The 27068-nt window shown below is 36.7% G+C and overlaps 2 protein-coding genes across 3 annotated transcripts; one reads left to right on the top strand and one right to left on the bottom strand.

The window, feature by feature from the left end:
- The first annotated feature begins 7716 nt into the window (after positions 1 to 7716).
- Positions 7717 to 11822, top strand: LOC103940426 (UDP-glucuronic acid decarboxylase 2). The gene is made up of 7 exons (XM_009350542.3): positions 7717 to 8415; positions 8825 to 8972; positions 9459 to 9538; positions 9733 to 9816; positions 9905 to 9979; positions 11033 to 11125; positions 11228 to 11822. Exons 1-7 carry the CDS (start codon positions 7792 to 7794, stop codon positions 11444 to 11446), a joined length of 1323 nt encoding a protein of 440 aa, XP_009348817.2. The 5' UTR covers positions 7717 to 7791; the 3' UTR covers positions 11447 to 11822.
- Positions 11823 to 12016: 194 nt separating this feature from the next.
- LOC103940425 (caffeoylshikimate esterase) lies at positions 12017 to 16700 on the bottom strand. 2 transcript variants are annotated; one of them, XM_018645784.2, is made up of 9 exons: positions 16535 to 16699; positions 16444 to 16499; positions 16170 to 16260; positions 15971 to 16003; positions 13815 to 13961; positions 13592 to 13722; positions 13213 to 13350; positions 12786 to 12884; positions 12017 to 12632 (listed from the first exon to the last, which is right to left on the bottom strand). In XM_018645784.2, exons 2-9 carry the CDS (start codon positions 16462 to 16464, stop codon positions 12249 to 12251), a joined length of 1044 nt encoding a protein of 347 aa, XP_018501300.2. In that variant the 5' UTR covers positions 16465 to 16499; positions 16535 to 16699; the 3' UTR covers positions 12017 to 12248. The 2 variants fall into 2 exon arrangements, with proteins under 2 accessions (XP_018501300.2, XP_048442723.1); XM_048586766.1 differs by lacking the exon at positions 13213 to 13350 and having other exon boundaries at positions 16535 to 16700.
- Positions 16701 to 27068: the final 10368 nt, after the last annotated feature.

Raw genomic sequence — 27068 nt, 5'->3', positions numbered from 1 at the left:
AATTTACAATCACTTGTATTATGACACTTGGTGTACTGGAACGTGTTTCTGGCACACTAAAAAACATTCTCGATGACAAGGGAGGAGGGAGAAATATCAAAACTAAAACATCAATGCCAAAACAAGTTAAAAATAATAAAAATTATAAACGAAACAATTATCAAACATTCTAAAATTTATTTTAATTATCTTGAACAACATAATATATTCATTCTTTTATCATATATAATGGCAATGTCGTATGGCAAACTCCATGTACATGAGAGACTTTCTCATCCAACAAAGATCTAGTCTTAATGGTTTCACCGTCCAATATTTAAAAAAATTGACATGTGATGAATTTACGACATAAAAAATATCTACATACATGTGATCGACTGTGAGACTTAGTTAATTTTGGATCAATACCATACAACTTTAACTTTTTAAAACTTATTCCACATCTTGAAATTGTGGACATTAAATTTGAAAGTCTGTCTAAACCCCATTTAAACAGACTTCAATTTGGATATTTTTACTTAAAAGTATTGGAAGTCATTTTCCTTGCAGAAATTTGACAGCATGTTATCGACCACAGTGCCTGGAGTGTTTGGACGGCCCAAATGTCGTTTAGGCAGATACCAGTAGACACATACATAATGAATATTGTCTGGTCACAGTTCATCTTTTATGTCTTGAATAGCCTTGGTGGGTCAATTTATTTGCAGAAATCTATATGTCAAACAAATAGGACGGTCTATTTTTATGCATTGGACCGTTTTACATTTAACCTAAAAACTATTAATTTCTTGCGGCCGAATATAAATTGACCTTCGAACTTTAAGTACGAATGACTACTTAATTTAAATAAATAAATAAATTGGTTTAGTCTTTTAAAATATCTAAATAATTATTTTATATTTCAAAATTGTTCTCTAACTTCACTAGTGTTAAATAATGATATAACTAATGTTAAGTGATGACATCGCCATTGTGTGATGATTTGAACAAAATTATGAGGGATGTTTTTGTGATTTCACTAATATGACCATCAATGAACTTTAAATTCTCAAATGGACCCTTTTAGCTAAGTGAATTTAGGGTTTAAGTTAAAAAATGACTGATTTAGTAAAACGCCCTTTGCTAATCTGCCACGTCATAATGCTAGTAACATAACACATATACATTTTTTAAAACGATATATAGTTATTTTGAATATTTTCCGTACTTAACCCTAAAATGTTCTTCGTAAAAAAATAAATAAATAAATGGAAAAACCTAAAATTGTAATTTTGAATTTCGTGGGGACCAACCCCGCCGACAAGAATAGCCAAGAAAATTCTCACGTTTATAACAATTTGGCCTTATATTAATATACTTATTAGACAAAGTTGTTGATGATCTATAAACTAAAACAGGAATAAACAATAAATAATAGAATTAAAAGGTACCTAATTGCATTTATTTGCTCAACTTTCACAAATAAATTAACTTATTGGCACCAAGCGAATGGATTTCAAGTTTGATGTGCCTAATATGCCCTCTACAACTACAAATCATTATGTCATTAAGTGGGCTACAAAATTTTTATGTATGAGAAAGGTTGCACATTGCAGTCATATGTGACAGTTCCAAATATATGCAAACATATATATATATATATGCCAACAAATATTATAAACAATAGGGGATGAATTATTAGGGTAAGGGCATGTCCACTTGTGCCTAAAATCTGGTGGGTGGGAGGAGTTTAAAATTAGAAGGCTTGGACTAGGGATGGGTTTAAAAAACGAAAACCGAAAAACACACTGAATTGAAGCTGAAAAAACTGAACTACAAGAAAAACCGGACTAAACTATAAAAACTTGATGCTTTAGATCTGAAGTTGTAGCCTGCTGGGTTGATTGATTCGGTTGAAGATATAAACTTTTATTTTTACTTTAAATTACAGAGGTTTGATTTGGTTAAAAAATAAAAAAATTTAGATAAAAATCCTGAATCAAACCAAGAAAAATTAAACTGAAAAAACCAAACAAATAGTAATTTTGGTTCGCTTTTCAATTTTGACAAAAAAACTAAACGATTAAAACCGAACTCACCCCTACTTTGGACGTTGGTCATAGAATAGGCAATAAAAAATAACAACTAAAGAAAAAAAATATGTGAGTATTGGGTTATGAACTTTGATCCGATTTGAGATTAGTTTCTAAATAAAAAATCTCTGAAATTGTCATAATGTGAAGACATAATTATTTGTGTAACCTTGTTAGGATTTCCGTCTCTCATTTGTCCCGTGATATCCTTTATTTTAGAAGTTCTAACATTAGTGTTTTTCAAAAAAATCATTACTCTACATTGTAAAGAGTTTATAAATCATTATTCGTGATTCTTTTATTTAGAAATTAAAACTCTAATGAAGCAAACTCTCAAGACTTACATTCGAATTTTGAATTTTCTCAAAAGAAAAAGCATTAATAAATGAGTATTCTCTTTGTAAATTAATAATATTCTTCATGGTAAATAAAAGTACGATATTCATGGGTGAGCATTAGAATCTGCACCACAATGCATCGTTATGAAAAAGTTAGTGTCTGAAATCTGAATGGTCAATTTAGTACTATGTGAGCACAATCATGGCAATTGGTGGCCAAGTTTGGCAGAAAAACGCGCTACGTCGTTAATATAATTAAGTCACGTGTACGGCGCAGCGACATCAACGTTGATTTTATGTGAATGCTCCTTGTCCTCCGACGTGCAAACCAAACCCTATCTTTGTGGGTCTCGTTAACATGCATCCTGTTCATGCATGATGCACCTAAAATTCACTGATTTTAAATCTTCGGCAACCAAATTTCTTTCTGGCCTCTTTACGATTTTTTCACTTGATTGACACGTGTTATTTCGCCTTAATTTAACATTACATTTTCATTTTTTTTTTTCAATTGAGAAGATAAGTTGAGGAGTTAAAACTGTCAAGTGAAATTTAAATAAGTGGACTGGTATCAACAAATGAGATGAATCATAAAGAGGCCATAAAGAATTTTGAGTGCAGAAGATTTGTAATTAGAATCTTCTACTATGACACAATTTTGTTTTTTTTTTTTTTCAACTAGCTCACCCAAATCAACATACGACAAAAAAGACGTGCAAACTACACAGGCGACAAGAATATCAAATGAATTCTTCATAAGTAAATTGAGCTATGAACGATTCATGTTTAGACTTCTAGTGACGTCTAATAAAATGATTGCAGCTCAGTTGGTAAAGATCATTTACTTGTCAACGCAATATTGAAGTTTATTTGGTGCACTTGTATCCAATAAAGAACTTTCACCAAAGTAAAAAAAATATGAATTTGCTTAATATATTTGTGATTTGTATAATTAGGGTTTAAAGTTGACCTCCATTAGTTAATTAAATTACAATTATTGACTAATTAGGTGATTGCTGTCGATTTTGTATATGTAGACTACAAACTAATACTATTTTTGTGGGCAAAATAGTACCATATATCTGCTGGTTAAGATTCTTAAGACAACTGTCCATCGTTTTAATTTTGTAATAAGGATCCCCACTTCCCCAGTACAGAAAACGAGAGAGATACCCCCCACCCTAGCTCCCTCCATTTTGCTTCCTTCTTTAGTCATATTATTTTATCAACTTAAATTAAACTCCAGATTTTCTTATTTGCTATGGTATTTTTCGGTGGCTAAAGTCTTATTTAAAAAATCAATAATTAAAATTTAACGGCAAAAACTTCATGTTTATTTGCTATCGAAGCAAATTTTCACTTAAACTTGGTATCAAATATTCATGGAAATTTTTGCTGTGTTTTGACTCACCCACAATTGAAGATAAGATGTGAGAAAATCGGTTAAGGTGGTTTGGACATGTGAACCGAAGACTTACAAATACTCTGGTTTAAAAAATGTGATTTTGAGACAGAGGCTCAGGACAAAAGGGGACATAAGAAGACTTGAAAAAAAAACTCTAAAAAAATATACAAAGTACTTGAATTTAACGTAAGATTTGGCTCAAAACTTCAAGTGTATAAGATAGATCGAAGCAAATTTTCACTTAAACTTAGTAACAAATACTATTAGTCGATCGAGTGGTGCATGGACAATAAAACGGGAAAGGGAAAGGGAACGTGCATTCATCAAAGGCACCGTGACTAATTGCTAGGTTACGTAAAGGGAGTCAATTACCTTAGCGACGAATCCTTAGAAATGAAAAATGTAAACAAAAATCAAATAGAGGGAAACGAACCCGCGGATAGATTCATGTGATGTGAGAGCAAGAAAGAGAAAAATAATATCATACTAGTTATTCTTAGAATTTTATCGACTAGTAATGATGTAACACATAAATTAACCAAGAGAACGAAACTAAACACGACACAAGTGGAAATGAAGCGTCCAAACTACTCCAAGTTTCAACAAATTGCCTTCAATTGTAGCATTAGGCCATTAGGCCATTTGTTGACCTTTTGAGGCGGCATCTTCTTTATTTAGGGTCATACGTACTCAATTAGTTATTGTGACCCAATTCTTATTCTTTTCAATTTATCTACCTACTTTTGAAAGCTACAAGTGGTCAATTTAAATTTCCAACTCGATTGAAAGTATTTGATAAGTTTATGGACTTGTTTGAAAGTATTGTTAAAATAACAGAAAATGATTTCAGCGAAAATGTTTTTCGATTCTAAAAGCACTTAAAGTGCTTTATGTAAGAAGTCCATAATTCACTTGCATTTTTACTAAGAATTGATTCTAAAAACATTTTAACCATTTTATACACACTTCTATTAGTTTGCCAAAATACTCATTTATGTAAATCACAAAAAAAACCCTTAATCATAACCTCTAAATCTAGTGAATAAAAACAATTTACGTGCATGTATTTACTATATGTATGTATGTATGGATGTATGTATTTAATCTCAGTAACATAATTTCATTAAAGTCAAATTTAATGGTAAAGAGGGTGTCCCTAATTTTTTTTGAAAAATGGGAATCCGAGGATCCTTTCTCTTAAAGGACCTGTATACATACATACATACATACATACATACATACATATATATATATATATATATGCATGTTAAGGATATTTTAGTTTTAAGTTTAAACTTTGGATAAGTTTCTGAAAATGATGGATTTATCTCAGTACGAATTATATTCCATCGATAGTGACATTTTGTTCTGTATCAATATGCCCTTTATGTCAACTCAATCAGTAAAAATTTGAATATGGATCCATCATCCATTTTAGTATTCCTCCCATGCCCCCATGCCATCCATAACCAAGTACTTTATTCAAAATTCCAAGAACTTTTACCACAAAAACAATAATAATAATAATTCCAAGGACTTTCATATGAAAAGAAAAAAAATAATACTTTCAAGTGTTTTATGAGTAAGCATCTAACAAGTGCTTCTCCTCAAGTGAAATGGCTAGCAAACAAGTTCATTAGGCAGTTTGACAAGCACATGCCTAGGAAGAAACATTTTTGAGTACATCTCAACGTTCTTCCCTAGGAGGCTCGAGCCTTATTTTCCTTATTTTATTTTATTTTTAGAAATATTTTTCAAAAAATTAAGTGTTATGTTTATGTATTGTTTCAGTTGAGCATGTTTCACCGTTTCCTAATTTATTTTCCTTGTGGAGGAGCTAAGGTTTGCTAGGAGTGTGCAACCAACTTTTGAAGTTGTATTCATATTTTCTTTTTCTTATCATCAAATAAACTTGCGGCTGCCTCATATCCTCGTTTTAGGAATTTATCGTTGAATAATCCTTCATTTTTTGGTTGTTTTCATCGCATTATCTCCGGAAACTACTTTTATAACCTAAAAAGCACTTTTCAAATTTTTTGGTTGTTTTCAGTCGCATCAAATATGATAATAGGCACATGCAATGTGTGCCAATTGCGTCTATAATCCATCGAAAACAAAGTTGCTGCGTGACATGTAGTCTGCAGGTTTGAAAAATTAGAAAAAAAAACAATGAAAAAAAACACACAAATATGAAGTAACCGTGACTTGCTATCAGTTCTCATTTTTTTTTCTTTTAAGAAAAAGTAAGGCTCATTAGAAAGCTTTTAAGTTAATTTTAATAGTACTTGAAATGCATATTCTCCAGCTTAGTGAGTATATTATATATTAACATGCCCATTCTGGACAAGTCTTATTAAAACCAATTTTTTACTTTTTGGTCAAATTATTAAAACCAATTAATCCGTACTGCCGAGGTCTTTAATTTTTAATAGGTTTGGTTAATTTGCAGTTCGTTATTATTTTTTCATCATGTCGGCAGTTTGCACACAACTCATGTCCGACGAATGAAATGGTGCTCCCTCTCTCTTTTCTGAACTTTAGTGAATTTGGGTTTTAACCTCGATGATCTGGAAAAATTTAGTATGTATACGTGGGTTTGTTTGGTGGGCTGATTGAGATATGTTATGATAAATTAAAACGGTCTTGAGTTTAGTTTTTTATTTGTTGTGTTAAAATGTAAGATGAACATGATTGGATATGATTGATTATGAATTCATATAAAATAGTTTATATAACCGATCTTTATACATGAGTTACAAATCTTATCCTACGTGTCCTTGCCAATTAAATTTTATTCTCAACAGGATCCTCTCTGGATCTGTTTGGTGAGGATTCTAAGAATCTGTGAATTGTGTTCGTTCATCGTATATTGTGCGGTCAGTTTTTGTCAAATACTGTTTGTGTTTAATTTTAAATAAAAATATTTAAAATGATTTTTGATCGTACGATGTATAGTAAACAGAGACGATTCATGAATCTTTGGGATTCTCATAAAGAGAATCCGACGAGAATTCAGATTCATTTTATTCCTAAAACTCAATCTCATTCAATGCATCAAACAGACCCTACAGTAATATATTAAGATCTTTAGTTATTGGATTTTTAACGGTATACGTAACTCTTTGTTTATTCGACATAAAACTACAAATATGAGTATTGAAGAATATCTGGTCAAATCAACCGTGCCCACGAAGGAATTGACTTGACAGTCATAATGATTTACAATTGAAAAATTAATTCACCCTAATCCGCCTCCCCCAGTTCAAGCAAGCTAGTGACCACCAATATTAATCCATTAATTACAATTAGTTAATTAATCAATGAAAAAAATTCAAAATACATTAACGAAACCCAAAACCCACCAAACCACCCAACTATTAGCAATATATAATTTTTCAATATATCAATATGTTTATATGAAGAAATAAATATTTCTGTTAAAATAATATTAGGTAAATTAATTTTTTATTGATATATTTAAATTATATAATATATCATTAGTAAGAAATAAACATATTAATTAATAATTAAATGATAATTTAATCATCAATAATCACGTCATATAATTTAAAAATCTAATTTAATTAATGATCATCCTAGCATTATTTTTAAGTTAAAGCACCCAATAAATTTATCATAAACTATTGATATCGACGAATCTGAAATTACAATTTTTATTTATAAATAAAAAAATAATATCAGTATATTAGACGACCGGCTATTATAATTGCTTTTCCGTAAAATGCCAAATGATAACCGTTATACTTTTCAAACAGGAAAAGGCACGAAGGGCCGTTTTGTAATTACTGCCAAAACCCAGAGCCTATTTCGGACTCCCCCACAGCTTAAATACCCGGCACATACACGAGTGAGACCGCATCGCGAAAACCCGCCACAAAGCGAGTTGCCGGCGATTCCAACTCGTCCGACTCAGAACTCTAAACTCACTCTGCTTCTTCCGACACAGTTCCGACAAATGGGTTCGGAGCTGATTTTCCGAGGGCACGAAGCCGACCAACATGTGGCGGACACCTATTCGCCCAAACGCCCAAAGCCGTGGGCCTCCGTGACCCGCCCGATTCAGTACTTGCTCCGAGAGCAGCGCCTCGTTTTCATCCTCGTCGGCATTGTTATCGCCACCGTAGGGTTCACCCTCCTCCCATCCTCCACCCCCCGCTCTCCTTACGCCTCCGGCAACGTACCGATCTCGAACTACGTCCGGTACGACTTCGATTCCGCGGCGACGACCCAGTACAAGCCGGCCTACGAACGCAGATTCGGGTTGACTAGCTGGGGTTCTAGCGGGAAGGTGCCACTGGGGCTGAAACGAAAGGGGCTCCGGATCGTCGTGACTGGCGGGGCCGGGTTCGTCGGGTCGCACCTTGTTGACCGTCTGATTGCGCGAGGCGACAGCGTGATCGTGGTGGACAACTTCTTCACGGGAAGGAAGGAGAATGTGATGCACCATTTCGGGAACCCGAGATTCGAGCTCATCCGACACGACGTCGTTGAGCCACTTCTGCTCGAGGTCGACCAGATCTACCATCTGGCTTGCCCTGCCTCCCCTGTTCATTACAAATTCAACCCCGTCAAGACCATTATATCCTTTGCTACTACAATTTCTTTCAACTGGTATAATTCACATTTTCTGAGAGCGGATATTCTGTCTCAGCCAATTGGTCAGGTGGTCAACACTCCTTGATAAATTGGCCGAGACAGAACAGTTTATTGGCCAATTGGTAAGATGGTCACACCTGACCAATTGGCTGAGACACAGCAGTGTCTTGGCCAGTGTCTCAGCCAATTGATCAGGCGGTCCCCCTTCCTCGGCGTCAGGCAAAAGTGACCGCATGACCAATTGGCCAAAGTGACCACTGGACAATTGCCCGAGGTGGTAACAGGAACGCTGTCGTATTCAACTGACTTAATTCACGTATGCGTACTATTTTTGTTTCAATTTTTTGATATCATTATTTGGAGGCCTTAATTTTGAATTTTCGGAGATGCACAAAACCAATGTGGTGGGGACTCTGAACATGCTGGGTCTCGCAAAGAGGATCGGAGCTCGGTTCTTGCTGACGAGCACCAGCGAGGTGTACGGCGATCCTCTGCAGCACCCGCAGGTTGAAACCTACTGGGGCAACGTTAATCCAATCGGTGAGTTTCCGACAGCATCTCTTTTCTCTCCGTTTCTTAGACGTTTGTACCTGTCGTCACGGCGCACGTTAGCGGCGAGATGCGTGTTTAGTCTAACATGCGCGGGACAGGCGTCGGAGTGTCTGCGTCTTAGATTCGAATGAAGTTTCGGATCCTGTCTTTTTCTTAAAGGAGTCAAATGCACGTTGGACACGGTTAGTGGGGCCCACGTGGCCAAACGTTCCTCAGACCCGTTCCGGTTTCCACGGTCAATGAGATTACCCGTGATTTTTGGGGTCCACACATCGGACGGTGGAGACTGATGTGTTATCCACGCCCCGCCGTGACCAAAGGTGTCGGGAGGTAAAATGAGGAAATAGGTGGACGGCAGGATTGTAAAACCGACAGGTGTCCTTTGGTTTAGAGTAGGTCTAGATCTGACAGGGTCTACAGAGTTTTTGGTCCGTTGCCTGACAAACAACGTTTGATTGTCTGAATGGCTGGCAGGTGTCCGAAGTTGTTACGACGAGGGAAAACGTACGGCCGAGACATTGACCATGGACTACCACAGAGGAGCCGGTGTTGAGGTATGCTAACATTTACCCTTATCACATTTACCGAAATAAATGTGATGTGAACATTGCAGTAATGTTGCATATATAACGTTTATCAGTCACATCAATCACCCTATACAGCGGGGTTTATAAATGTCACGAATTGTTTTTTTTGCTTAAATCTTAGACGTAATGTTTTCTGTTTGAAATTTCGGATGTTGTTGCAGGTAAGGATTGCTAGGATTTTTAACACTTACGGGCCGAGAATGTGCATAGATGACGGCCGCGTTGTTAGTAACTTCGTTGCTCAGGTAAATTGCTTGTATATTGAATTATCTTTCGTTGAAACGATGAGCTCTTCGTTTTAGTGCTAAATGCGGGATGATGGCCATAATGCAGGCGTTGAGGAAAGAGCCGATGACTGTTTATGGTGACGGGAAGCAAACGAGGAGTTTCCAATATGTTTCCGATCTGGTGAGCGAGTTTGCTTTAACACAATATTTTAAGACTTTGGTACCGTTTACGTTTGCTTTGTTGTGTCGCGCCTTGGTTGTTTAAGGCTGGTTTGGTATTGCTGTGCTTTGAAAAAACTACTTCTACTGTGCTGTGAGAATAAGCTCATTTTTGCTGCTTCATGTTTTCAGCTTTTTTTCACCCAAAATTGTGAAAATAAGCTGTTTTTAAGTGTTTACTAAACACCTTTTTGAGCTCAGTTTTTTTTTTATACCCACTTTTTATAAAATCACCTCAGTACCAAACCAGTACTTACTTTTATATTCCGAATTGCTTCTTTTTAGGGTTTAAAGTATCTATCGAGCCATGTGAAAATTTAGTAATGCGAGATTAGAGACTAAGATTGTGACTAAAAGATATTAGTGAATATTATGTTGCCCATGTGCATGGAACAAAGCATTTGAAATCGGTTTGTGAACCAAAATTTGTACAGATTAATACAAAATTGATGCTTTTGTGCACATGCTGCGCACTTGAGCACTGATGCAAGCAAAATTAGTCAATGTTGTGCATTTCGATCAGTTTCTTCGTATGGCGAGTAATCATCGACATGCGTTTCTTAATACCACCTTATGTTGGTAAGTCTGGGTTGACTTGTCTGTATTCTTGCACCATCGTTGTTTGCTCGGAGGAGTAATGTGTATTTTTCAAAATCAAAACTAGTAAACCTCAGAAACGCAGGATGTTAGTGTCATTCACGATGTTTCTTTCGAAATGCTTATAAATATATTGGAGGAAGTACTACAATTTTGGGTATCTGGCGCCCGGCTGTGATATGTTTTAGTAGATATAGTACTACAATTTCCGGTAGACTTTCTTATTTTCTTATATGGAAGTGTGATTTGGAATAGAATACTTCGTAGTTGGGCATTTGGGGTGTGCTTTCGGCTGTTACGCTGGAAAGCAGAAAGTAGTTTCTTCCCCACATAGGTGATTTTCTGGTTTAGTACTGCTTGTTGCTGATGCTGAAAAGTAATTTGACACTGCTGTTTTGTGTATTGCAATACACAACAGGTGGAAGGTCTGATGCGTCTGATGGAAGGTGAACATGTGGGACCTTTCAATCTCGGAAACCCGGGTGAATTCACCATGCTCGAACTTGCAAAGGTAAATTGAGATCAGATGAAATCCCTAATCAAATGTTGCAACTTAATAGTTTTCTGGTTCATTTATTTAGTATTTTGCTTGTTTGTTGGTTGGTGCTTGCAGGTTGTGCAAGAAACAATCGACCCAGAAGCAAAAATCGAGTACAGGCCGAACACAGAGGATGACCCCCACAAGAGGAAGCCTGATATCACAAAGGCTAAAGACTTGCTGGGCTGGCAACCAAAGGTGTCCCTTCAAAAGGGTCTCCCTCTCATGGTCTCTGACTTCAGGAAACGTATCTTCGGTGACCACAAGGAAGCTGGCACTACAACCGCCCTGTAATAATCCTACCGATGTTAATGTCTTGGCATGGCAATTGGCACATATACCTGAAGTCTCACTCGCAAACCGGCAATTGGGAGAGACAGCTCCTTTCTTTCCCCTCTCCAATTTCCAAACAAAATACGGCAGCAAAGGTCTCACGGCGGCAGTAGTAGCAACAGAAACAGTAGCATATAAGTTCCAGCAGTCGTTTTTATGTCCATCTTTTGTTCGTTCTGTGTTGTTATCGTCTTAAAGCTTAGTAGAACAGCGAGTTCCTCTCTTTTCCGTCTTCCTATTCTTTTCTGTGCAATCAGTCTCCATTAGAGGCGGCGTTGATTAGATTACAAAATTTTTAATGATATTTACTTAATGTATTCTAAATTAGCTTCTCCAAGTTATTGATCCATTGCTAATTGGGATACTCTTAGATTTCTTTAGTTATATATCAACGTTCTAGCTAAGATGCTTGTATCAGTTGTATGCTCCAAAAGCCCCAGGGTTAGGGAGGTAAATGTATTACAGGAGAGAATTTTTAGGAGACTACGTTTTAGCAGATGGTGCTGCTACGTTTGGTGGCGAACTCGCTTTAGGGAAACCCGTATTAGGTTACAAACAAAGGTGCGAACATCATTTTTCTTCTAAAAATATGATACTCATTAGTGAGAGTGTCCGATATTTGGAGATGAATTATTATAGAGCACCATGAAACATTATATTGTGTTACATGAATAAAAACGGCAACGCTTATTTCCAATGCCTCCCTTTTGTGACGCTTCAGTTCCTAACATTTCTCATCCAGAGGAAAATTTAAGAGCAAGGGCTACATTGCCGAGTGATGTAGCAATCTGCGCCCCTTCAACCCGCAAAAATACGATGGTGTCCACGGTCGCTGCTTGTTTATTGGTGTCGGGGGTGGTGGTGATGCCGTGCCGTTCATTGTCAGAATGGCATTCTTAAACGTGTGGATTGGTTGCACCACGATGGAGTTGTCATCACTCGTGTGCTTCTCGAGCCAAGTTATGATGTCTGCAAAGACGATTTCAACGTTCCCATCTGGCTCTCCCGACGTTAGACCATGCCACATTCCGGGGTACAATTTTATGGTTTTGTCTGTGCTGCTGGCTTTCTCATACAGTGCTCTGCTTACTTCTGGGTCTGTAACTGTATCTGCCTCCCCATGCAACACAAAGAATGGAAGTCTCACCTGCTCAAATTATCAGTCTAATATTAGTTGGCTAGGAACGTGTATCGGCCATCTTGCACCCAAGATTGAATTCTTCCCCGTAAATTAGAGTAATTTAGAATAGAATATCGCTTCGTCGAAAACGTATTGAATAACATGGAAGCTAGAAAAAACCTCATGCAAAGTGTCTTCAAGGCTCATGCTAGTTCTCAGCATTTCCAGTGCTGTTTTCAGCCTCGGCTTGTCTTGATATATCAGTTTGTTGCTCCTTATCTGAAAGAGACACCATTTAAACATTTAAATTCCATCCCATCACATCTAAAATTTTGAAAAAAAAGCGTTACAAATTTGAGGCTATTTAGTTCCTGCAGCTTTCGCACAAGTTTCACTTTCGTTCCTGCATCCAGTTTTGCAAATTGGACAAATTCGAGAAAATTGTTTAACTTCTGTTAAGTAAATTTGACGGACTTGTACAAGGGACGTCTTCGGATTGGTACAATTTGTAAACTATAAAAGTATAATACAATGAAGTGGAACTTTGCAAATGCTACAGGGACTAAAAATGTATTTTTGTCAAAATTTAAGATTATTTAGTTATTACCTCTTCACGCTTTACAGGGTCTTTGAAAGCGGAGTCAATGACGTCTTTGGTGGGTACTATCTTCCATTTGGGAATAATCTCCTCCACTCTGGTTAATACATTGATCACCAGCGGGTGTGGCTTGACCTTTTCTGATATCTACCAAAATGTTGTATGGAATAAACGATCAGTTTAATTTGGTAAACCAAGCTTCACCAACAAAACCAAACTCCAACTTACACCCAAATCGTTTGTCATTGTTTTATTATTTTTTTAGTTTTTGGAAGAAAAAACGAGATTAAGTGAGTGGAACTATACATAAAGGTTCGGTGGTCGGATTAGCCTAGCAAAACTTACGCACAATTTAACTAAATGTAAATGTAATGTGCGTTACTGTTACCTTACACATGGGTGCAACAAGAACAGCTCCATTCCAAAACGTGGGATCCTTCTTGTGAAGCAGTAGAGAAACTGCCCCTCCCATGGATTCTCCATACAAAAACCTACACTTGTCTCGATACTCTTCCTCGGCTGTGATACCATTTTAAAAATGCATTCGTTAAAAACTAAAATTACTTTGTATCGTCACACTAAAAGATTTTGTAATTCAATTGGATACGTACCACAAATCGACTTGAAGAATTCATCGCAATCGTTGACTATGTTTTTGAACTTCTTGATGTAACATCTGGCCCCTCTCGAACGTCCGTGGCCCTCGTAGTCAATTCCAAACACGGCATATCCCCCGTTAGCTAGGCGGATTCCACATTCTATGTAAATGATCATAGCAGATCGAATTAATTTGTCAATTAATAGTTAACTCTAGAAACAAAAAGTAATTAAAAATCATTCAGTTTTGCCACACCTAGAGACCCTACAGCAGAAATTAAATTGGTTTGCCAACCAAATCCAAATCCAATCCAATCCAATCCAAACCAAACCAAACAATTTCAATTTCAATGATGGGGCAGTTTAGGACATCGGTAGAAGGTTGCTGTCAATGATGGCCCCACAAAATAATTTTAAAAGTAAATCCATACTTCACATGATAATTGCTTAAATTATTATCATTTTCAAATAGGATATTTTTATGTCAAGAGAAGGCCTCTTTATGAGAAAAATTTGCATACATGCGTACTTGGGATTTGCTACATGCATCGTCTCTCTCTCGCATGTATATTCATGTGATGTGAATGGTACTTGAAATATATGTGATTGAGACGTTGCATGTAGCAGGTGTGTGCAAGTACTTCTCGTTGTACTAATTATATAAACATAATATATATACACACACACATACGTATGAACAGCTTAACAGGTAACTCGCTCAACTGTTCATAAAATGCGAAGTAAGATAGTGTCTTTGTATTTACCGTTTCCTCCCGACGTAGGAAACGTTTAAAGCTCAACATTTTATCAAAAATAAGTTAATAAGAGGACACTATGTATCCCGCTCCACGTTTAACCGTATGTGGAGCAGCGTCCCCAAAAAGGAACTTATATATATATATATGAACTGAAAGAAACCCACGTTGTGCCCCAAATAATTGAACATAAACCAAAAAAAAAAAAAAAAAAAAAAACCAGAAAGGTGGGATAAATGATAAGGTCAGCAGTTGCACAGTGCAGTAGGCATTGGGAATGCGAATGGGATTATAGTGCCCCAAATAATCCAGGGCTGGGTGGGATAGGACATAAAAGGGACAGTGCAATACAAATGTTCGGCAATGATTTAAGCATGTCCGCACTTTGTTTGTTTTCTAATTCCTATCCCCTTTCTGAATCGCAAGGTGCCAATGCTAAACAAATGCAGTGAAGGAATAGAGGTGCAAATGGATTTACATGCACCTGTTTCCCAGAAGATTATCATCTACTTTTTGATTTGATAACATTGACCTGCTAAACATATTTCTTTTTGCGGCAGAAGAGTAATGATTTTCACACTTTTATTTTACATTTACATCGAGTGTTAATTCTTCTTGATTTGTTTGTTTATCAATTTAATAAGCTAGAAAATTAAAACAAGTGTATCGGAAGAGAAAAAAAAAAAAAAGAAAAAAAAAAAAGAAGCAAAGATCACTTTCCTTACATCGAGTGTTAATTCTTCTTGATTTGTTTGTTTATCAATTTAATAAGCTAGAAAATTAAAACAAGTGTATCGGAAGAAAAAAAGAAAAAAAAAAAAGAAAAAAAAAAAAAAGAAAAGCAGCAAAAATCACTTTCCTTTCACAAAAAGGAAGTCCATCGGTTGGGTTGAAACTTTTTAGCTAGTAAATTGGTTTGCCTAATTTTGGTTTTGCTTGGCATCCACTAGATTTCCTTCTTATGCAGAAAAAGGTGGAGATGGTGAAAGGTGAAAGTTACCCTAAAACTTATTACTATTAAAAGAGTAAAAATACGTATTATATACGTTTTCTTAATTCTCGTAAAGTGGAGTCTTGTTTTTTACGGGAAATTACTATCTTTAACACCACCAATATTTTGAAGAAAAATGTACTGAATAAATTCTTTTAATGATTTACAACAAATTTAACAATTAACAGTCATATTATTTGATTTACAAAATATGGTCTAAGTAAACGACCTCTTTAGCGTCACCCGTTAATAAAATTTATGAAGGAAAGAAATTAATTGTCGATTTATTCTATTTGTATATTGGGAGTTAATTAAAAGTTAAAATGCCAGATTAATTAAAGAAGTCATGGTAACGGAGATTAAGAAAGAAGAAAGAAGGAATGAAAAATGAGGAAGATGAGTTATTTAAGATGGCATTCATTACCTCTCATGAAACCGCTGCACTCCATGCCATACCCTGCAACTCCATTAATGAGCACCAATTAATATCCACACATGCCCCATCAAACAAGGAAGCTGATTCGGGAACGGTCCAAGATATAGCCAAGTTGACTAGAACGGTGTATTCGCTCGAAGCCCAAGTTTGAAAAGAACAAAAGAAAGGAGAGAGAGAAGAAGAGTACCATGGCAAAGGAACACAAGTGCCTTTGGAGAGGAAAAGGGCAACCATCTGCAAGTAAAAAGCTGCACTCCTCTTGAATTCCTTATGTAAACCTTCTCTCATTCAAACATATATTTACCCCCATCAGACAAAACACTATATATATACGTATATATATATATATGTATGTATGTATGTATGTATGTATAAAAACATGTGTATATATCAACATTGTATAATTCAAGCAAACATATATATATATCTGTGTGTGTATATGCATGTATATATATACTTACTTCTTGATATTCTACCTCCATGTTCACGCAAGAGAGAAAATTTAAAGAAAAGAAAACGACTCAGAGATCAAATGGAACCCATGTTTTTTCTGCAACTGCGGATCTATAGCCAGTGACGATGACAATTTGGAAAAAGAGAAGGTTGGTGAACGGCAATGTCATAAATTATAATATTAGCCAAAAGGGAAAGAGATTCCGAAAGAAGATGGCGAAGAAAGTGGAGACTCTGAAACGGATGATGAGAGAGAGAGAGAGACATATAGAGAGAGAGAGAGTGACGGTGGGTAGTTATCTGGAAATGTAATTTCTTTTCCGAAAGCTTTATAATATAGAAGAATATAGTAAAGATGCTTCGTGCGTTAATGTTATGGTAAAATGTGATGTACGTGCCTAGCTCAGCATAGAGTTTGTCGAATTGGTTCCTATCTGTGTTTGAAACCATATGAATTTTTAGATTTTAAAACATCATTGATAGATTATGTTTATAAAAAAAATCATTGAATTTGAAACTATGATGGTTGGATTAAGAGTTTGGGTTTCTTTGTAGAACCATAGCCGTATTTGTGCATTTTTTTCACTATAAATGAATGTCTTAGTAGTTTTGGATTGTCTAATTTTTTGCAAAGATGATATACGAAAATATTTTAAAAAATAGATAATTTAGATACTTTATCCACATTACGAAATGGGCTCTAAAAAACTTATGTCAAAAATTACGTAAAAAAATATTCCCTCATTTGGACCCAAAAGAAATTTGTCTTCATTATCTCCTTAAAAAGTGAAGCCAAATAAGCACTAGTGTATGTATAGCATTATTTGCGAAAAGAAAAAAAATATATATTTCTGTCAATTAAAAGCGTTTTTGTAAAACGTTATAGAAAATCTAAAAAATCAAGCCGTATATGTTTTTTCTGTAGAAAAAGCCCTTGCATTTGCAATAGAAATTATTAAATGCTTCTAATATAAGTGCTTTTGACAAAATCACAAAACATTTCTGAGCATGAGAGATTCGTACAGATCTGTGGTCATATCATAAAATTTAATTCCCATTTTAACCATCTTTTAGGTGACGAGTTTTGTGGTTTGATAGCTATTTATTTATTCGTCACCAACCAAGTACCAAACATTTTAAAGTCATTTGATGGAGTTGCTCTGCATTAAGTAAATATGTACATCTACCATTTGGTTCATTTCTACTTTGTTGGGTACCCTCATTTAAGTTTTCACCTCTTACCACCTTCAAAACTTTACTTTTGGGGTTTATTTTTTATTTTTTATTTTATAGGTAAATTAAACTTTACCACCTCAGGTTTGAGGTTTATTACAACTTCATACAACATTTTCAAAAAATTTCACTTTCATACCTCATGTACTATTTTATTTCAATATAATACCTCCGTTATATGTTCCATCCATTGGTATGTTAAGAGCTGACGTGACTGCCAAATTTTTGCCACGTGGTAAATTTTTTTTTTATGCATTTAAAATATTATAATAATTTACCCTATTAAATTTTTTTTTTAAATGCATAAAAAATTATTTTTTGCTACGTGGCACAAATGTGACAGCTATGTCAACTCTTAACGGATCAATGAATGAAAAATGTAACAAAAGTATTATATTGAAATAAAATAGTACGTGGAGTATGAAGGTGAAATTTTTTAAAGATGTTGTATGAGGTTGCAATAGACCTCAAACCTGAAGTGATAAAGTGTAATTTACTCTTTTTTTTTTTTTTTTTGTTATTTGTTTTTCCAACCTTCGGGCCTAACCTTGTGTGTGCTGCCCGTTATATCTTGGGTTGCGGCTCTCATTTTGTTTAGACCTTTTACTTTATTTATTGTTGTTTACTTGGTTCATTTTGGGCCTTGTGTTAGTTTTTAATTTAATGAAAGTTCTCTTACTTGACCAAAAAAAAAAAAAAGAGTTTAGAGTGCTTGATAATTGTCCCCGATTTTAGGTCGGCCAGTAATTTCAACACTCATATTTTAACCTCGTTGCCTTATGAAAAGAACCAAAATCATTGTCATTTAGAGCATCTCTAATTAGGAGACATAATATTGAGATGTAAAATCCACATTTTAGCCATATTTACATTTTCAAAAGATGAAAATATGAGTTTCAATCTAATTGAGGAGGTGTAAATTTGAGATCTCATTTATTTTCTTTGTGTGCACATGATTGATTCTTGAGGTATTTGCCAATTACGGCACCTCCCTCCTCTCCCCCTCCCCCCCCAACAAAAAAAAAAAAACTCGCAAAGAGCTGCCAATTTTCTCTATAAACTTTAATTTTAGCCGATTACCCCCTTAAGTTACACATTAGAGAGCTTTCGGGCTGACAAAAAAAATGTATAGTACCAATTGGCATTTACGTACCATTAAGATGCTCTTAGGTTCTAGTTTACGGCTTTAGGCTTCTCTATTAGAGCTACACCTCTAATGGATCCAATTCGGATGTTTGAACCAACCCAAAATTCGAATGCCCGGGAAGAGTATAGGTTACACCTCCTGAAATTTTGTAAGAGGTTAACTCGTTAACGCGCCAGGAGCCTCTAAACTCAAGTGATCATTTATGACTGTTCCGATTTCCCTTCTCTACATATCGCTGTCATACCGGAAAAAAAAAAATTCTAGACCGGACGGGATTAAGCAATAAATCAAGAACAAAACGCAATATACCGTACCGCTAACTCGTACCGTAGTGTCTTCAGACAGGTGCCACAGCCAATTTGATTTCAATCTTACTACTTGACGGTTCACCCTACATTCCAGATTGAACAACCCCATAACCCCCGCACCAGAAATAGCACTCCAAAATATTGTCACCACCTAACCACTTGAACATGTATTCATCCAAGCAGCGACGGACTTCTCATGGTTTCTTCACAAACTTAGGTTAACAGGGAGAAGATTGTCACTTAATATTTAGCCTAGGCCCTCCCATTGGTTCCTAACTACCAAACTACAACCTATACAATCTGCTTATTGTTAATCCTTACATATCAAGCAAGAATCGCATCGAAGTCAACTTAAACAAAATCAGCGATGCAAGAATAACGCAATGTTCAACTGTAAATAGTTATTTTATATACTTGGTTTTGAGACAGTACGAACCTACGCAGAGTAGAAACTCCGACTTTTATGCAATCACAAATAGACTAAAAGAGAAACAAAGATAAAAGCTCTATAATATTGCAGTAAAGCCTAAGTTGACTAATCATAAACAGAGATTTTGCCGATTCTGTGTGTGTTTTGGTTCTTTTTAGTTTTTTTGGTTCTGAGAAGCAGGGTATCAGCGTATTGAATAATGCTTACCTGGTTTAGTTTCACCCAGAATTCAAAGACTGAAGGGGTGTATCAGTTGAAAGGCTTTCATTCTCGGTTAGGTATATATTAGAAGGACCATCTGCAACAAAATTGAATCTTTATTATCCGCTCTACTCATGTACTTGAAAAAATAAATGAAAGTCATACAAAAGAAGTGAATTGTCAATCAACAGTCGGTTGGTTCATAGACGCGAAATTTTAGACATAACAGAACACATTTCTTGCTTAGACAAAACTAATGCTAGTGATACAGACAAATGGCTCCATAAATGACGGATGTAAGCAGGGGAGAGAAGAAGTACAAGATGCAGGGAAAGAGAACAACCTTGCTCTGCGCTCCCGCTCCCACACGGTTTTCCACCAATAGGCATTTCAAAGTTTCAAACTGCTCTAGCGTAGTCAGTGGCAACTTTGAAGGCAGAAACCAGACAAGCCATAGGAATTACCTGCATCCAGCTTCGTGTCATAGCGGCAATGGCTCCCCTTGCTACTGCACCAGCAACCAAACCATTCACCTGCCAGAAGAGGGGGAAACACAATTCTTTTAGCAGGCCATCATGCTTTCCCACATCACATTATTCTTAAGGTTACTATTGTCCTTCTGTAGATATGCAATGCGATAAAAATACAATCATACAAAAAATGTAAGTTGCCATTTCATGAGACTGGAGAGTTTAAAAGCTTGCTTGTCATGTCCTTTAGCTTAACGAATTAACATTTCAAGCTTGAAATTAATGGGATTTTAAAAGGAAGGAATTGGGAGGAATCACAATTGGAGTAGATTGGTTAACATTCGGGTTCGGAAGTGGTTGGGATTACCGTTCCGATGCGGAGGATCGAATCCACGGTGACGGAGGAGCAAGGCACGACGTCGTACGGCTCTCCCTCCATCTCTCAGTTCCGCTTCCGCTTTTCCTAATCAAATTCAGTTACTCAGGTACCGAAACGACACCGTGGGTGGTAAATTCGTTAGCAATCCAACAAGAAACGAAACATGGAATGAGAAATGATCCACTCAAACGGAAAGGGATCCGGATCCCTTTCACCTGAGCCTCTTGATTAACAAATTTGGATGTTTAAAATTTGGTCCAACGGCTAAAAACAGGGGATCATATTAAAAATTATAATAACTTTAGTCATTGGATCAAATTTCAAGTGTTCGAATTTGTTGATCAGGAGACTCAAATGGAAGGGATCCAAAGAGAATCATTTTCCCACTAAAACGACAACGTGAGCTCATTCATTTTATTTTATAAATGACTTGCATCATTAAACATTTAAAAGGAGATGTCAAGACGACGATATTTCAACTTAATCATGCGATGTTACGTGAAAAATTTAAAACACGTGTCAAATTTTTTTTTAAATACGTAGCGTAGTATTATTTATCATACCCTGACCGAAGTCGAGATGTGCTTCCGTCCCGTGTGCCAAGCACGTGCCTGCACGTGACCGGAGCATGTGACCATGCCTTGGCTGGCGCGTGAGGGCACGTCCGACATCCAAATTTTTTTCTAAAAATATGGGGGTGTTTGTGTTGTCGTGTAGATTACGTTGATATATTCAAACACCCCATTTAAGCAACGTATGAGGAATTAATCCTAGACTTTGTTTATGTGCTAATTAATTAATGTAAAAAATAGTTGTATCGCATATGTGTGAGACGTACCCCGAGGACGAGCGTGGACAAGCGAAGCTAGGGGGCTACGATCCTACTACTTATCAGTGAGAGACCATTTGTTTTCTACATATGTGTGTGTGTGTGTGTATTTATATACAGTTTTCAAAAACATTTTTATATGGAACTAAGCTTTGCTTGCCATGTCGGAAATGAGTTACATTTTAAATATTGCATTGTTACACTTGTGAATTGTATTGTGTGATGCTGCGGAGACTCAGGTAAGCTACAGGTGAGTATTATGTGATTGAATGGGTTGTATTGCATTGGTATGCACACATTTATTTAGAGTTCATCATGGCTGCACCCCGGTATTAGTGCTCCTGCCTGGGGCTAGGCCAGTCTTCACGTGATTGTTCACCTCCCGCACCGCACGCTCACCTTGGATCCAAGTCTAGTGCCAGCCTGCCGTACAAACCACAATAGGTGGTTCCGACTCGTAGGTGACCTGCGAATTATTGCATAGCCTTCACGTGATCGTAGCACTTGCGTGTATATATTTATACCCAGATTGTCATACAAGTCACACTAGGTGACTCCGACTCGTGTGCTAGCCTAGATTGATGAGATACAGGTCCAGTCGTACAGCTTACGTTAGGTGACTCCGACTGGCATACTAGTTTATATTGGTTTCACTCCTGGCTTACATTTATTATTGCTGAGATATTACGACATGGCATACTTCAGTTTTCGCTGCTATTGTGCATTGGTTTTCATACCTACGTAGTAGTATTTTTGGAAACTATACGGGTTTTACGGAAAGGGGTTATTATGTTCATAAAGATAAATACGTTTTCAAACGCTTTGTTTTTGCCCACTCACCCTTCTGTTTTGCGCCCTTCTAGGTTCTAGGTAGCTGTTCATCCTTGGACTACCACAGAAGAGCTGGTGTTGTGCTAACATTTACCCTTATCACACTTACCGATCACATTTAGGTATGCAAAATAAATGTAATGTGAATGTTGATGTAACGTTACATATATCACATTTATCAGTCACATCAATCGCTCTATACAGCGGAGTCTATAAACATCACGAATTGTTTTTTTTGCTTAAATCTTAGATGTAATGTTTTCTGTTTGAAATTTCGAATGTTGTTGTAGGTAAAGATTGCTAGGATTTTTAACACTTACGGGCCGAGAATGTGCATAGATGATGGCCGCGTTGTTAACAACTTTGTTGCTTAGGTAAATTGCTTGTATATCGAATTATCTTTCGTTGAAACGATGAGTTCTTCGTTTTAGTGCTAAATGCGGGAAGGTGGCGATAATGTAGGCGTTGAGGAAAGAGCTGATGACTGTTTATGGTGACGGGAAGCAAACGAGGAGTTTCCAATATGTTTTTGATTTGGTGAGTGAGTCTGCATCTTGCATTCTTTTTCTTCCAGGTTGCATCATCTACAATTGGGCGTGAATCTGTGAAGAATGCAGTGAAGAACTTGAACTGATTGTCGAGCTTTGTTGCTGAAGGAAAATTCAGAAAAGAAATCTCAATAATCTTGAATCGAGTCTCATATAGCTAGGTCAAGTGGTGCTGATCTTTGAGCACCGGTATTCAATGGAGACAACTTCGATTTTTAGCAGATTCGGAAAAAGACCATATTTCGATCTCATGAACTCTGGGATATTGTCGAGAAGGGTTTCGCTACTCCGGCGAAGAAGGATGAAGAACTCACTAAAGCTGAGAGCAAGCTGGTGAGGGAGAACATAGTCAAAGATGCAAAGGCACTTAGAATCATCCAAGGGGCGGTTTCCGATCAGATATTTCCGAGAATCGTTATTCAGGAGACTGCACACGCAGTTTGGAATGTTCTGAAGCAAGAATTTGTGGGAGATAAACAGGTAAGAGCTGTGAAACTCCAAGGCTTACACCGTGATTTTGAATATACTAAAATGGGTGAAAATGAAGCTTTCTCTGTATATCTAGTTAAGCTATTTGATTTGCTTAGTCAAATGAGGAGTTATGGTGAAGATATTAGCAATCAGAGAGTTGTTCAAAAGTTGATGATAAGCATACCTAGATCGTATGATAGTATTGCTTCTGTAATTAAGAATACTAAATATCTAGATACTGTTGATGTTCAAGATGTTGTTGCTATCCTAAAGGGGTATGAACAAAGAATTGATAGACATAATGAGATTCACAATGAGAAGGCATTTGTTAGTCTCAATATTACTCCAAAACAAAATAAGTACAATGGGAATCAAGGTTGAAACCACAGAAGAATTGGAAGTCAAAATGGAAGAAAGAGGATAATAAACCTGCAAATCAAGCTGGAAAAGCTGCAGGTACCTCTGAAGGAGCCAAGAATCCTTGTATACACTGTGATAAACTGCATTTTGGTGAATGTTGGTTCAAGGATAAGCCTAGGTGCCACAATTGTCATAAGTTGAGACATATTGCAAAAGATTGCTGTGGAAAGAAGGAGAAAGCTAACCAACATGTGAACTTTGTTAATCAAGTCAATGACACTCCTACAATGTTTTATGTTTGCAATAATGCCATGGTGAAGAAATGTGAAGACATATGGTATGTAGACAGTGGATGTAGCAACCATATGACTGGAATGGAGGATTTGTTGGTTGACATTGATAGAACTATGACTATTAATGTTGAAATGGGCACTGGTTAGCTTATTGAAGTCACAAGAAAAGGAAATTTGGTAGTTGAAACCAAAATAGGGAAAAGATATATCAAGGAAGTGATGTTAGTTCTAGGTTTACAAGAAAACTTGTTCAGTGTAGGGCAGATGATGAAACGTGGTTATTTTCTGGTGTTTGGTGGTACTACTGCTACAATATATGATGATAGCTCTATGTTGAACTTAGTAGCCAAAATACCAATGAGAGGAAACAGAAGCTTTCCCTTGAAACTTTAACCTGAGATGCAGATTGCTCTAAAGGCTAGTGTATGTCAGTCTTCTACAATCTGGCATAGGAGGCTAGGACATTTGAACCTTGGCAGTCTGAACCAACTCAAAGAACATGATATGGTGTTGGGATTGCCTGAACTCAAGATGACAGATGAGATATGTGAATTATGTGTTTTTGGGAAGCATTGCAGAGATGCATTCCCAAGGGAAGCATCATGGATAACTTCTCTTCGTCTAGAGCTTATTCATTTAGATATCTGTGGGCCTATGCAAGCTACAACTAAGGCAGGAAATGGGTATTTTCTCACCTTTATAGATGATTGCACTCGAATGTGTTGGGTCTATTTCTTACGAAACAAGTCTGAGGTGTTTAGCATATTCAAGAAATTCAAGGCTACAGTTGAATTACAAAGTGGTTACAAATTGAAGAAGTTGAGAAGTGATAGAGGAGGGGATTATACAACTGTTGACAGTGGAAGTTTGCGAATGCTACGGGGATTATACAACGAAGTGGAAGTTTGCGAATGCTACGGGGACTAAAAATGTATTTTTGCCAATATTTAAGATTATTCAGTTGTTACCTTTTCACGCTTTACAGGATCTTTGAAGGCGAAGTCAATGACGTCTTTAGTGGGTACTATCTTCCATTTGGGAATAATCTCCTCCACTCTGGTTAATACATTGATCACCAGCGGGTGTGGCTTGACCTTTTCTGATATCTACCAAAATATTGTATGGAATAAACGATCAGTTTAATTTGGTAAACCAAGCTTCACCAACAAAACCAAACTCCAACTTACACCCAAATCGTTTGTTTTTGTTTTATTATTTTTTAGTTTTTGGAAGAAAACGAGATTATTCGAGTAGAACTATACATAAAGGTTCGGTGGTCGGATTAGCAGAGCAAAACTTACTATTTAACTAAATGTAAATGTAATGTGTTTTATACCTTACACATGGGTGCAACAAGAACAGCTCCATTCCAAAATTGAGACTAGATTCAGAGTCCATGCCCCCGAAAACCTGTTTGAAAATGGAGTGGATAGCCGAATAACATGTCGAACGGTCGAAAGCTAGACACAAATGACTAATTTCCTTAACCATTCGGCCTACGAGCCGAAGCTCAAGGAAACCGGGGGAATGTTTGGACCCGATTTTACACTATTGGCTCGTGCAATCAATACCATTGAAGAACATAGCTATCAACCGTTGGATGACTGAATTGTTAAGATAATTGAAGGATATATTGTGGTTTTAATCATGATATTATCTTTTAATAATGAATTATCTTGATATTTTCTTGAACAAGATGAGGTGCAAATTATATCTTCAACTTGAAAGTAAGCAGTACAGTTCAATTTGATTTGGGGTTCTTGGAATTTAGACGTATGGTGGATTAGAGCATCAGAGTATTTTATCAAGAGTCCTAATACATTGCGGCATTGGTTGGTAGAGAGATTAATGCATTATGCATTCATAAAGATGAGGATGCCAAATTAGAGTCAGCCACATGTGCTTGGCCGTGTAAAAAAAAAAAAGGGAAATTGATGACCTCCACGTGTGCTTGGATTTGGTCAGCCATGCACGCTATAGTCATTATCATTTCGGTTAATGTTTGTTGTTTACCCAAGATCGTGGAAGTTGCTGATAGGATTGGGTTTTTGGATTGTTATTATTCATTTAAAAGTGGGTGATAATGATGATGGATAAATGTTGTTATGCACGTGGCTTGGAATTGATCAAGATGGTCTGGTGAGATGCATGCATGAAATGAAATTTTGATGAGAAGCCTAGAGGGGATAGGATTTTGGTGGTGATGTGATAAGCGCATATATGCTTTTATTTTGTTTGAAAATGACGGATAGCCGTACGATGAATAGATGACATAAGGATCAGTCTCCCTTTCAAGAGTTTGAGTTGCGGTTGAATTCTATAAATACCATCAGGCTGCGAGCAGATATACAAGCCAGTATAAATACAAAAGGTCGTGGAACACAAAGAGGACCTCCAATTCAACACACAATTATCCTGCGCAAAGCTCTCAAACATCTTGAGATTTTTTTTATTTTCTTTTTCCGCTAACACATCTGTAGTTTGAATAAACAGCACTGTGAAGGCAACCGGCGAACACCTTCAGTTTGGATAAACAACAATGTTGTCGTAGAATCATCCGACCGATGAGCACCTTCAGTTTGGATAAACAGCACTGAGTCAAGGCCGATTGGTTACCTATCCAAGTCTCGGTCAAGAAGGGTTTCCGAATCCTTATTGGCAGAGGTCATCTTGTTAGTCTTCCCGGCGAAGTAAGGTGTTACAAGTTACTACATTCGGCGCATTGAACGACGAGTGGTTTTATGATTGGATACTCACAGTGACTTTCAGAGTTCGACATTCTGACGACCGAACCACATCTACCATCAATACATACATCTCCTTTGAGTACTTGTATCCATATAGTCTGGTGTCGACTCGACATGCTTATACTTTTACGAATATAATCACTGTGACCGAATCCGGAGCCGACTATTCGTGAACTTCACAGAACAAGCAACCTTGTCTTTAGGCTCGAGAACCCAAAGGTCGAGACTTGTTCCTTCCTCGACTGCAGTCGCAAGATCAAGCAGTCAGCAACGCGCTCAACGCAACATCAACAAATTTTACTCCTTGGCCAAGCTTGGCTGACGAGTTGGCACGCCCCGCATCAACCGAATGACGTAGTTAGCTTATTAGTTACTCGGCCTGCGCG

The sequence above is a fragment of a genome, unplaced genomic scaffold, assembly GCF_019419815.1.
Source record: "Pyrus x bretschneideri cultivar Hongxiangsu unplaced genomic scaffold, Pyrus_bretschneideri_v1 Contig25, whole genome shotgun sequence".
NCBI lineage: Eukaryota > Viridiplantae > Streptophyta > Magnoliopsida > Rosales > Rosaceae > Pyrus > Pyrus x bretschneideri.
Note: the sequence above shows the minus strand (reverse complement) of the source record. Positions and strands in the feature narration are given on the sequence as shown.

What these genes read in the sequence shown, in the direction of transcription:
- LOC103940426 (XM_009350542.3), top strand. Translation starts at nt 7,792, where the DNA reads ATGGGTTCGGAGCTGATTTTCCGAGGGCACGAAGCCGACCAACATGTG. An exon ending in GGGCAACGTTAATCCAATCG is followed by an intron (nt 8,973 to 9,458) that starts GTGAGTTTCCGA and finishes AATGGCTGGCAG; the next exon opens with GTGTCCGAAGTTGTTACGAC. An exon ending in CCATGCTCGAACTTGCAAAG is followed by an intron (nt 11,126 to 11,227) that starts GTAAATTGAGAT and finishes TGGTGCTTGCAG; the next exon opens with GTTGTGCAAGAAACAATCGA.
- LOC103940425 (XM_018645784.2), bottom strand. Translation starts at nt 16,464, where the DNA reads ATGGAGGTAGAATATCAAGAA. An exon ending in ACTTGTGTTCCTTTGCCATG is followed by an intron (nt 16,004 to 16,169) that starts GTACTCTTCTTC and finishes ATGGAGTTGCAG; the next exon opens with GGTATGGCATGGAGTGCAGC. An exon ending in GTGCAGCGGTTTCATGAGAG is followed by an intron (nt 13,962 to 15,970) that starts GTAATGAATGCC and finishes TCATTTACATAG; the next exon opens with AATGTGGAATCCGCCTAGCT.